Here is a 12,916-nt window from a genome sequence, read left to right as displayed (position 1 = left end):
TTATCCTATTGTCAGGCTAACAGCACAGTGGGAATGGCATGTAGATATTCAGCTTATCAAGAAAATCAATTGCACCAGCTGGTACAGAATAACACTCAGTAATAATTGCCTTGCGTATTGGTTGGAATATGTCGCTTATCAAGCATAGGTTTACTGATACATATATGCTATGTATACTGATTGACACAAGGCAATCTGACAAATAGATGATCTGGAATAAGAATGGACAAGATATCCCTGGTGTTTTTTCTGCATTTGATTCATCATGTGATAGTGCATGAGAAACTGTATATTCAACCGTTGTGATTTCACATCAACATATGTTATCCATTTAACATGATGTTGTGTCCAAGTGTGGCACCTGGGAGTTCCCATAGTGGCGTGCAGGATGAAAAGTTGGTTCTACACTACAAGAGGCCCTATCCTCATGTGCCAGCACCACCAGTTGAATTTCAGGTTGGTGTACAGGCCTATGTATTCTGTGGGGAGAATAGGTCGACAGTTCCCCATGCTGAAGTACAAGCCTATTTATTATTCTGTGAGGAGAAGAGGTCGATAGTTCCCCATGCTGAAGTACAGGCCTATTTATTATTCTGTGTAGAGAATAGGTCAATAGTTCCCCATGCTAAAGTACAGACCTATTTTTTATTCTGTGCAGAGAATAGGTCGATAGTTCCCCATGCTGAAGTACAGGCCTATTTATTATTCTGTGAGGAGAATAGGTCGATAGTTCCCCATGCTGAAGTACAGGCCTATTTATTATTCTGTGTAGAGAATAGGTCGACAGTACACCATTCAGTTAAAAATTAAAAGTCCTTCATGTATATTACTACTCTAGGACTAACAGACTTGTGTTATTTTTAAACCCTTGGTGTTTATCCTGTGGGAAGTCTAGGGCAGGATAAGTCCGCAGTACCCCATGCTGGTTGTAAGAGTTGTGAGAAAAGTAGATGGTTACAATGTGAGTGACCTGGCTGACTGTGTGACACTGTACCCTGATGGCATGGGTTGTTCTTATCTGCTTATGCTTGAGACGAACTTGTGTGTGATGGTGGACAGGATTTGTTGATATGCTGTTGTAGTTTGTCACAAGGTGGCAGTGAGTGTTGCTCTCTTTCAACCATGGGCTAAATACCAAGCTAGGTTATGTTACATAAGAGTCAACTAAAGTGGGGTTCAGGTGGTCACAGTTTGCTTCCTTGTCTTTAATCTCATGAGAATCAGATTGCATCATATGACGTCTCTCTGCATGACGATTTGAAGACACTGCCATAATTCCAGAGCATGGCGACTGCTAAAATGCAGACTACACAGTCAACATTGTTGAGCGGAAAAATACACTTATTGATATGAAAGGTCGAAAAATGACTGACAAAATTTTGTGATGTTTGTTATTTACCCTGAGCATACAGAGTGAGTGAGTGAGTGAGAGTATGGTTTTATGCCTCATGGTTTAGGCATTATTCCAGCAATATCATGATGGGGGACATCAGAATCGTTTTCATACATTTTACTCATGTGGGGAAGCGAAGCCGGGTCTTCGGCGACAAAAGAAAGCTCTAACCATTAGGCTATCCTACCACCCCTATTTACCCTTGGGGCCACTGATTTGTCTGACCCGGCTTGATTATTTGATTCACACATTGTGCTGGTGTGGGGAATCAAACCCGGGTTTTTAGCGTGACAAGCAAGCGCTTTAACCAATAGGCTACCCCACTGCCTGGTTATCTAGTGTATTATGTCTCCATTAATAAATATCCAAGAAACTGTTTGAGTTCAGCATGTTCAGTGCCAATGACACAGTGGTAAATAAATGTCCAATCAAACTACACCATTGATCATGATAAAAAGAAGTGGTGATATCAGCGTACCATCTCAAATACAACTGGAATGTCTCGTAACAGAAAGACAGCCCTCCGTTTCTGTTTGTACTCTGGGAAACATCTTTTTCGGATAAAATTCAGTTATAACAGCCTTCTGATTCAAATCAATCTAACAAGGGCTTGCCCAAATGAGACCGTCATTTTAATGTAGATCTATGCCTCTCATTCCGGGGATGTAGTTTGATTGATTGTTGATTTTAAGCTCAAGAGCGAGAGAAATTTTGTATAAAAAATGTTAATGATAATAAAGCTGGTGACGTCACTTCCACAGTGAAGCTATAATAAGATTGGCAATTAATACTCAAGGATGTGCTGACTGATGCAAAACAACATTCACTAGTTCAGTTGTACAAATGTTGTACTCATGTGAAGTCTGAGTGTGTAAAACTGCACTCTGTATTTATAGGATATCACGCATGATTCAATTTAATATCCAGTTTATCATGTTTATATCCCGAGTGAAAATATTTCATGAGGCATGGTTCATGTTTTTGTGTGCATTGTAAGGATGCGTGTGTTTTATGCAGTGTGGTGCAGTATTATTCTGACATGATGATACAGCAACTGCATTGTAAGTCTGAACATGCTGAGACAGCTGTTACAATTAATCAGAGTGTCAACTGTTGTTGCTGACTTTACCTCCATCATCCAGTCAACCTTGACCTACCGTCTTCGCCGTAATAAGCGCACTGGGCACTTAGTCCCAATCAATTTTAAAAATACAGCAGAGGCTCCATATATGGCCGCTGTTAGGGATGTCCTATAAAGTTAATGCTTCTTCTCACAACAAGCCCACTCCCTGTTTGTGGTCATAGTCACTTGCATACATTTCGTGGCAAGTAAACTGAACATGGCAACTTTACAGATCTTATTACTTTAGGGCATACTTAATCACAAATGCTAAACCAAAATTTAATTTGAAAAACGAAACTTGTGTAAAAGAGACAATAAAATATGTGGAAAATATGTTTATTTATTTGTTCAAAGTTGGGACTGAAAAGAAATGGGGGGGACTGGTGTTTTTTAGAGTTGCCAGTTTAATGAGCCAGTGGGTACTCTGGTAAAACTGTTGAAACGTTTTAATTAATTATAACCGTTTTTATGTTATGTCTGTGTTGGTTATAGCCATGTTCTACGGTATTATAAACAGATAGCTGATGACATGTTAGCTTTAATCTGAATAATATACCTGGTGTATACTTGTTAGATACAGTGTTTTTTATTTTTTATTCCTCCTTCTCATATCACTTATTTCATGAATTCCAATGTGATTCTCATTGTTTCTGCAATGCCATACATAAAATGAAAGGGTTGTTTTCTCCTATTGCTCTGTTTCCTGTACAATGTATTCACAACTCATGAATGTGATAATGTGATATGATGATGGTGTAATATTATATATGTAGAGAAGATGGATGATGATGTCTATTACAGATACCTATCATTTCCCTCAAATAGAAAGTTGATTTATATGATTGTACACAAGTTTATGATGGCGATGTTGGATATGTTGCAGGTGGCTTTCCGGACTGCTGGATCCTTGACTGATGTCGTGGTGGAGACACACAGGCGGAAACACCTGGCCTACCTGATGGCTGACCAGGGTGCACTGGTCAATCCAGAGTCATCCAGGAACCTGCCAAAACAGGTCTGTTGCAGCAGTTGAATGTGTCATTTATGAGGAAAACAGTTTTGAGAATTGAGAATAACTAAGAATAAAAAGTTACTTATGAAGATATCTTTCTCTGCTAATCGTGGGGAATGGGTGGCCCAGTCGTCTTAGAGTTACGTCCCTTGGGCACACCAGAAACCTATGATTGTGGGTTCAAATCCGGGTTCGCCCCAATTATGATTCTAGGTTTGTCAGCACCATACATGTGCTCATGGGTTTCACCGAAGTGGTAAACGTCTGAGACCTGCATCACTTCGGGCTTTCCTCCCAAATTAAGCTGACACGCTGTGATATAACTGGAATACTGTTAAAAGCGGCGTTAAACCCAACTCACTCACTCACTCTGCTAATCAGTTGGATATTGGATAACAGTGGTCAATCAAAATTGTTCAATACTGCTGACTTTTTAAATTACTGTAGGCAACACTTTTTTTGGCAGATTCTACCAACCACAGCCAAAGGCCACATTCATTACTGAACATAAAATATGTTCAAGATTTTTTTGTTAGCTCACAGCTCACAGCTGCAAGATTGCTGATGCAGCATTTAGCAATGTTTTTGTGACACTGAAGAAAACAAACGTTCTTATAGATGAATACACACTTCTATAAATATACTTGACATCCCGTCCTTTCGACAATCTTAGCATTTCTTTTTCCCAGCTAAATTGGCTTCATCACTTCATCCTGAATAAAATTTGAAAAAAGATTAAGCTGCAAACAAATATTTATATTTTTGTCCCACCCAAGCTAATTGGATGTATGTTGCCAACCATGGACTTTTGAGAGTAGAATCCTGTGTGAAGCTAAAATTAGTACAACAATGTGAGCATTGTTTTTGCATAAAGCAGCTCTTAGATACATAATCAGGGCAAATTTGAGATCTGAACCCATGATTCTAAGTTTCTGGCATCACTAAGGGATGTAACTGTGCACAGAGAATTACAGTGGTTTAGATGACTGGGTCACATGTGCCTCTCTGTGCAGTGCATGTGTTTTTGTGAGCTTACTACCTGGCTTTGAAAGAGAAACTTCCTGTTTCATTTACAGCAACTGAACAAGCGACACCTAAAACGATCTCGATCCCTCGTCTCGGTCCTGCTCAGAGGAGAATCAGAGGACGAAGACTTTGGAAAAGCCAAAAACATTCGCCAAACAGAGTTACTGGTAGACTTGCGGGAAGCCATCCTCCAGGTTGCTCGTCACTTCCAATCACTGGACCCCAAAAATAACAAAGTTGTAAGTATACCAGACTTTCCACAATCTCAACTTTACACAATCTCGACTTTACAATGAATCTTATTGTCAGTGACAGGACTGCAGGATTATATCAAGCTGATATTGCTGTATAATCTTGACACAGGGTTTAAAATTACCATCACCAGATGCCTATGTGGATATTTACATATAAAATGGCCATCACCATTGTTTGAAAGTGTTTTTGTGAGGTAAAATCTATATTTAGTATTAGCAATATTATTCTTTAAGTACAGTAATATTTACATTCAGAATTACAATTCCCATTATGTACTTGATGATGGTTCAGTGAGTTAAGAAGCATAATGACAAAATAGGGTAAGCTCATAAGCTGAACAACAGTGGGCTGTGTCAGTGGTATGGAATGGATGTTTGGGTGCTGCCTTATTAAAACTAAATCAATTTTTATTGTCAAAGGAAATGATGCTCAAGCAACAATAAGATTTCACAAACAGCACTTTTTCACATTGTGGTGACTGAAGTTGTTTGGGATTTTATGGTTGCGAAATTTGTTAAGAGAATTTTACCTTAGGACAACTGGCAGTTCAAAGGTATCATTCATAGAATTTCAACCACTAAAATGTAAAACTCCAATATGCATCAAGATCTGAGCACACCTCCAAAGAAGGTCATGTCAGGTGCCCCTGAGTAAACTTTGACCACCCAGTCTAAAGGAAAGATATGTGGATTCTGGAGACAATCAGATGTCAGCTTTCTAAAAAAATCTGGCGTCAATTCTTTTTTTGCCACCTTGATATGGAAATTTGATTTTAATGAAAAGAAAACTCACGTAAGACACAATTATTCCTTAAGTGCTTTAATCGTACTTCCTTTTGGGTGTAGATGCCATGGATCTCAGAAACGACGGGATGCATAAAATACTCACAACAATATAATGGCGTACCCCTCATGAGGTACATTCAGGAAAGGTTGTCTTAGCTCATTTCGAGATACAGAAATCAGAACATATAAGCTGATCTGAATGCTTCATGCACTCATACCAAGAATTAAGAGGCCTTGACGCTGATTGGCTGAGTAGAAAGTTCACCTGAAACGAGTACCTTTGGAGGTGTCCTATCGAAGTATCGTATCAGTGTAAAAGATCTAATTTTAATGAAATTGGGTTTTCAAACAAACAAAGCATTTCAGTTTTTCAAAATGTGAGACATGCCAGTTAAATATATATTGATCTGTGCAAAACTTTGTGTAGTAAATATTTAGTAGAGTTTTAGTATAGTGATATAATTGTATTATTCAAGAAGAACAAATGTTTATCTTCCAGTAATTTAATATAAAATATTTTTATTTCTTCAAGTAACTTAATCATATCAATCGCAGATGTTTTTTTAGATATTTCAAGTGTGCAAGTACAGGTGTTGTGTGTTGCAGAACCTGCAGGCTGACTACACCATGGACAGCCATGCCAAGGACCTGGAGAACTACGTGAACGTGGCCCGCAATAGGAGGAGGCGGGCCAAGGCACTGCTTGACTTTGAACGTCACGATGATGATGAGCTGGGATTCAGAAAGAATGACATTATCACAGTAAGTACCAGGCTTCGGGGTTAACCATTGTTAACAAGCCTGTTAAAAGTCAAGAATGAGATTGGTATATTGCTTTTATAAATATTGTTTGATTTGTAAGCCATTTGGAGATGTAGAAGTGTGTTGTAAATCCTACAGTGCACATTGGCACACTTTCTAATTGCTTGATTCCTAGCTCCAGTTGCGGCATATAGAACTGCTGATAAATGATGAAGGGATGAGTGGATGCTGCAGCAAGCTTTTAGGCCACCTTTCCTAGATCCACCATCATCACTGCTTGCACTAATTCCCTCACAACTTTGGCAGGACGTGTCTCCTACTTTCTATTCTTTGGATAGATGTTTATGAGATCTGTTGAAGCATCATCATTAATAAGTTTTAGATAACGGTAGATTTCAATGACGTGTGGAGTTGAGGATAGATTTTTGTGCACCTGCTTTTAATGCAGATTTTCAGTTTTTAAGTGGGTTGATACTGGATTATTCTTCAAAAATGTGAAGTGTTAGGTTTCCTCTTTCCTGAAGTCCTTAAGTTACACTCCTGCTCTCTCATTTGATATCTACAGAACTGACCATGTTTAAACAATCTTTTATATGTTTAAATCAGGGACAAGAGTGGCATAGTGTTGTTTTGAGGTATCACAACTGTCTGTGCTGAATCACAAACCATTAGGCTGGAAAACAGATCAAATAAAATTTCACCATATATGACTTTGATCTGTCTGTTGTCACCAAAGCGGTAAATGTCTGTGACCTGCATCACTTTGGGCTTTCCTCCCACGTTAAGCTGACATGGTGTCAGGAAACTGTGAGGCTGTTTATAGTGGCTCGTAACATGTTTAACCCAACACACTTTTTAAAAAAGAATATGTTTATATCAATTCAGTAGACATGAATGTAACATTGTTACATGAGGCATATAAGTGTAGCAGTTATTAGAATCTTAAAACATGATCAGATATGGGTATATACATATATCATGATATATTGGATTGACTGATAAATTATATTAAATAGGCTGATAAATCCTTCCATTTTCTGTCGAATTTATTAATGTGTCTATTTTTCATCATGTTCATTGGGATAATATTTTCTACTTTACATACATCTTTCAATATGTTAATGAAGAAAAGGAAGCATAATAGATTTTTTTCAATGCTTGACTGGTGAATGCATTTTTTTGCAAGAAGAATTATATGGTTGCAAAGATAGTTGTTTTTGTTGTAGCAAAATAACTTATCCAGAATGGTAATATGAATATCATATGCATGTTTTGAGTTCAGGTACATTTCATTTTCTAACCCAAATTCCTTTACAGAAACACATTGTACATGCACATGGTATAAGTTTCCAGATTCAGAGACACAAAAAGAGCATATATCATCATCCATTAACTTCATCCATTTAACACAACACTCTTTGTTCAGATCATCTCCCAGAAGGATGAACACTGTTGGATCGGGGAACTGAATGGTTTGCGAGGATGGTTCCCGGCCAAGTTTGTGGAGATTCTGGATGAGAGGAGTAAGCACTACTCTTCAGCTGGTGATGACTCTGTGACAGAGGCTGTCACGGATCTGGTCAGAGGGACGTAAGTAGCCACATTTCTTATGTAATAACAGAGAACATAAAACCATATAAAATTTAATAGGGCAAGTGAGAATATTGTAGGATGAGTACAAAATAATATCTACTTGCCCTGCAGGACGAGTTGGATTTTAAAGAAATGGTACGAGCCCTGCATATGAATGCTTGTGCAATTGATCAGATATGTTGGATTTGGGAAATAAATTCTTGCGAGGAAATTGTTTTGAAGTAAAGCAGCCTGTAATCAATTGAGTTCGGACCAGACAGTCAAGTAATTTATAGTAGGAGCAACGATCCACGGCGTTTGGGTACATTGACATGCTATCAACCAAGTCATGAGCCTGACCACCCAATCCATTTAGTCGCCTCCTACGACCAACATAGGTTTCTAGGGTCCTTTTCTATCCCAGCATCCCCACGGGCGTATGTAAGATAACCAATGGGATCTTGGACATGGATGGAGATAATGAATGACCTGAATCCAAATCCGAGAGGACTTTTAACGCGAAATCATAGCTCATTGAATTCAGTGTATTCCTACCAACAAGCACTAGATATGAAGCTATGCTTTTTTTAGTTATGTTACTGTGTATCCTAAATATTCTGATTCCTGAGGGTAAACACATTTCCTATTTTCTTCTAATACCATAAAATAGTGCTATCCTCTAATGCATGTTGATAAAGATACTGACATTAAAATGTGCCAAGAAAAGAAGTTTGGAACACTCTTAATACTATCATACTAAATACTATCATAAGCAGAGCAAACACATTTCATGAATTCAATTCAAGGGAGAGAAGTCTGTTAGCCTTCTTGGCCTAATGTGTTATCTAATAATAATTCCATCACTGCAGCTTGTGACCCAACATTTGAGCACAGAATCTCAAGGGAACATGGTATAATTACTGAGATTAATTTATAACACTTATGGTCAGGTTTCAGTCAATACCACCTTACTGATTAAGGAAGTTAAAAAAAATATTCTTGTTTCTCAAGACTTGACAAAATTCACTTGGTTTGGGGAGGGAGTATTATATTTTGTTAAACACACTCACAACACACACACACACACTAGGTGCAAAATCAAGTTGGTCGTATGTAGTGATGGGTAATGGAGGAATGTAGTGTACACATAACCTGTGAAATCTTGAGGATGAAGATGTATTGATGTATTGATCAATGTAGATACTGAGTTTATCAAGTTTTCCCTGAAATGGTCACATTAACGTAATGAATAATCAGTATGTTTAGCCATATTTAAAAATGCTTCTAAATGTCCTTGATGAAGATGAATAGTTTTCAGGCTACGTATTCAATTTTAATTGTTTGTATTCTTTCCAGGTTATGTCCAGCGTTGAAAGCAATATTTGAACATGGATTAAAGAAATCCAACATCCTAGGAAGTCATTGCCATCCTTGGCTCTTCATTGAGGAGGTGAGACTGATTTCATATAGCAACTGTCCAGTGTTGTAGAGGCTTGTCCTGCACACTAATCACGTTCACCGAAGTAGAAATGCATTGTGATCAATTATGGTGTGTTTATAGATGGGGAGTGTCATGGTACATGGAATGATTTTTTAAAATACATGTACTGTTTTGTAGGGCTGTTATGATTCACTCGCGTATTCGGTGAATCGAACCGTATTCATTCATGAATTGAATTCGTTATTCGTGGCCACTAGAATTGAATATTTATGAATATGCAATCATGTGCATTTACATACCCTGTACCTAAAAAATATCCATAAAAACATTATATGCATAGAGTTCTTAAAAAGAACACTCTTATAATATTTAATTTGACAGTATTGTGGTCACTGGTCATTGTCACATTTGAGCAGATACTAGTACCTAGATAAGTGAGGTATATTAATGTTTTATATAATAATAGTTAACCATCCATGTCAAATAATTTATTTTTTTGTTTCACTGAATATAACAAATAATACAACCGCTGCTGACTCGTTATTGTATTCATGAATTAATATTCATATTTGTTACCCTATATTCATGATACAAATCGTAATCGCCTTATAGTGTATTCGTTGCAGCCCTACTGTTTTGTTATGGCTATCGAAGAGTTCTCAAACTGACGTTTACACATGCATTGTTTACACACATTATTTATTTATTTTACTCTGCTTTCTGAGGTGAGGTAAGATTGGGCTAAAGTCACGTTCAAGATTATTGTACTTGTAGAGCGGTGCAAGTTCATTTGTGTGTAGCTTTTACTGGTTCGTACTAATGCTGGTATGCAGTACTAGCCCACTGAGATGCCATGCCGCAGTTTAACATGGATACAAAATACTGACTTTGAGGCGACAAGTCCTTGTTTTATCCCCTAATGCTAGGTAACAGCAAGTACCATCTTTTAATGTCTTTTGGCATGAAGGGGCCAGGAGATAGAACTACCAACCTTCTTCTCAGATGCTTGCTGACATTGAGAGCTCACGACACTCAGCATAGTGAACCTATTTATACCAACTACAAAGTCACATGACATCACACTCTGAATTTTGTCAATCTCGTGAGCTTAATGGGATTGTTTGGTCTAGATAGAAAGGCTAGATGGTGTTGACTACTAGATTATTCAATTAGGCAGAATACTTTTCTTCTCCGTGCTGAAATGGCAGGTTAAGTTTTCTCCTCTCTGTACCAACAGCCATTCCATCAGCATTCATGAAGGAAATGTTATCACGATTGCAGAAGGAATCAAATCAATCATTGCCCTCTAAGTTTGTGACCCACTGACATGGGCTCACTGTACTTACAATATGTGTATCTGGTCTGATATGAAATGAATACACTGATTGGTTATAACTGATAAGAGAAGCCATGCCTAAAACCATGGGTGTTGTGAAGCGTCAAAAGAGTTTAATTTAAACAAAAAATCCTATTTACATTTGGCACGTTATAACAAGACAGTTGTAAAGCCAGTTCATAACCTGAAGGGGGCACGGGTGGCCCAGTTGTCTAAAGTGCTGCGATTCGCTGTGCAGAGTTGCGTCCCTTGGGCTTGCCAGAAACCTATGACTGTGGGTTCGAATCCCAATTCGCCCCGATTATGTTTCTAGTTTTGTCAGCACCATACCAGTGCTCGTGGGTTTCACCGAAGTGGTAAACGTCTGAGACCTGCTATCACGCCGCGATATAACTGGAATACTGTTAAAAGCGGCGTTAAACCGAACTCACTCACTCACTCATAACCTGAGGGCTTTGCCCGAGCTCAAGGTTTCACATTTTCAACCAAAACCGCAGAGTGTTATATCAGTTTACTGTGTCTGAGTGGGGTATTCATGTTATAACTGAGGCATTGTGTCTCAGTAGGCTAGAACTATAAAATCGGCATTAGTCTGGACTAGTACAAGCAGCCACACACACACAAACACTCACGTGCATGCATGCACATGGCAATAATCTTGAACGCGATATTTAGCCCCATTTCACCTCACCTCACCTCTACCTATGCAGACAAACTACTGCAGACTTTTAAAAAATCCTGTTGTCTTTGCATAATCTTTGGGGTTAAAGGTTTGCTTGTGGGCTAGTGTTGCATTGACGAATACACATAGATCATGAACACCATACTCACACCACATGCACACCACATGCACCAGGTCATGCTACACTGCAGTCGCCTGTTCAATGGAAACAGATTTGTATGTTGCAAGTGGAATGCCTCTAGTCCCAAAATGCTGTGTTCTGTTTACTTTTTCATAAGTTTGATTAACCATATACAATATCCACAGACATCCAATCCACAGATGGCAGTCCACGATAATGTCACACAATGTGATCAAGTGTGAACTTTTGATGGAATAAGATTGTGATGAAAAAGATTGTTCGGTGTACGTTTATCTAACAAGGCAGTTTTATGTTGGAAAAGTAGATTTAGAATCCTTTATGTCAGATTTTTTTTTTGTATGTTACTGAGTTTGGTTATCTGGTGACATCAGTAGATATTACAAAATGTACAAATGATGCCAAAAGGGATGTTTTATGCGATGATATATGGTGTACATCAATTGAAGCTTTCATAAAATATAATCAGAAGTGACAGGGATATGAACATAACAGTTCTCCTTGTTACAGAATCTCAAATGCTTTGTTTCACATAAGGCATGTCACCTGTGCAGTTTTCATTGCCCTAAACTGACTATCAAACTGAAAAAGCAGAGTGAGATTTCAGTGTTAACCTGACCATGCAATTTTACCATTTCCAAAGTCATTGTAGACATTCTATTTAACAGACTGAACACTGATTTCTTGTACATGTATTATCCAGGAGTAGTTGTGCCTTTGGGGGAACATCTGTCAATGGTGGATTTTGATCCGCCTCTGTCCGTCTTCATCCATTCAGGGATCCGTGAAGATCCGGAGTAGAAAAGGTCTTCAGCAACACATGCTTGCCGTAAAAGGCGTCTATGCTTGTCGTAAAAGGCGACTAACAGGATCGGGTGGTCAGGCTCACTTACTTGGTTGATGCATGTCATCGCATCCCAATTGCATGGATCGATGCTCATGATGTTAATCACTAGATTGTCTGGTCCAGACACGATTATTTACAGATCGCCTTCATATAGCTAGAATATTTCTGAGTGAGGCGTTAAACAACAAACAAACAAATCATCCATTCAGGAGGCCAATGCCCAGTTGCACAAAGTGTTCATAGTGTTATGACTATCATAACTCTCATATCTTAATATAAACTTACGGTAGTGCTAATATGGCTTTGTGCAAGTGTTCCCTTGGCAATGGATTCTTGATAAGATTGATGTCTAAGATTTGGATAGCTACTCCTTTGTATAGGCACACCTTTATCTTGTGTATTATCTAGAGGATATGAAGCATGGGACGTCTACATATTTTCATTTGATTGTCATGCATTTTTAAAAAAGCAGAACATACCTTAACATTTATCTTGCTTATCTAATGTAAGGCAACATCAATGCAGTCCGACTTGGCCACTAGT

The 12,916-nt window shown here is 38.3% G+C and overlaps 1 protein-coding gene across 1 annotated transcript in view; it reads left to right on the top strand.

The window, feature by feature from the left end:
• Nucleotides 1–12,916, top strand: part of LOC139468077 (small G protein signaling modulator 3-like) — a 75,760-nt gene that overhangs the window by 26,057 nt on the left and 36,787 nt on the right. The window contains exons 11-15 of the mRNA XM_071249786.1: nucleotides 3,400–3,531; nucleotides 4,605–4,793; nucleotides 6,201–6,356; nucleotides 7,783–7,946; nucleotides 9,285–9,378. Coding sequence (XP_071105887.1) covers nucleotides 3,400–3,531; nucleotides 4,605–4,793; nucleotides 6,201–6,356; nucleotides 7,783–7,946; nucleotides 9,285–9,378 — 735 coding nt within the window. The remainder of the gene's footprint in view (nucleotides 1–3,399; nucleotides 3,532–4,604; nucleotides 4,794–6,200; nucleotides 6,357–7,782; nucleotides 7,947–9,284; nucleotides 9,379–12,916) is intronic.

This window comes from Haliotis cracherodii, unplaced genomic scaffold (genome assembly GCF_022045235.1).
Source record: "Haliotis cracherodii isolate W230 unplaced genomic scaffold, xgHalCrac1.p SCAF_2, whole genome shotgun sequence".
In the NCBI taxonomy this organism is placed as follows: Eukaryota; Metazoa; Mollusca; class Gastropoda; order Lepetellida; family Haliotidae; genus Haliotis; species Haliotis cracherodii.
The sequence above is the reverse complement of the archived record's forward strand: the minus strand, read 5'-3'. Positions and strand labels throughout refer to the sequence as shown.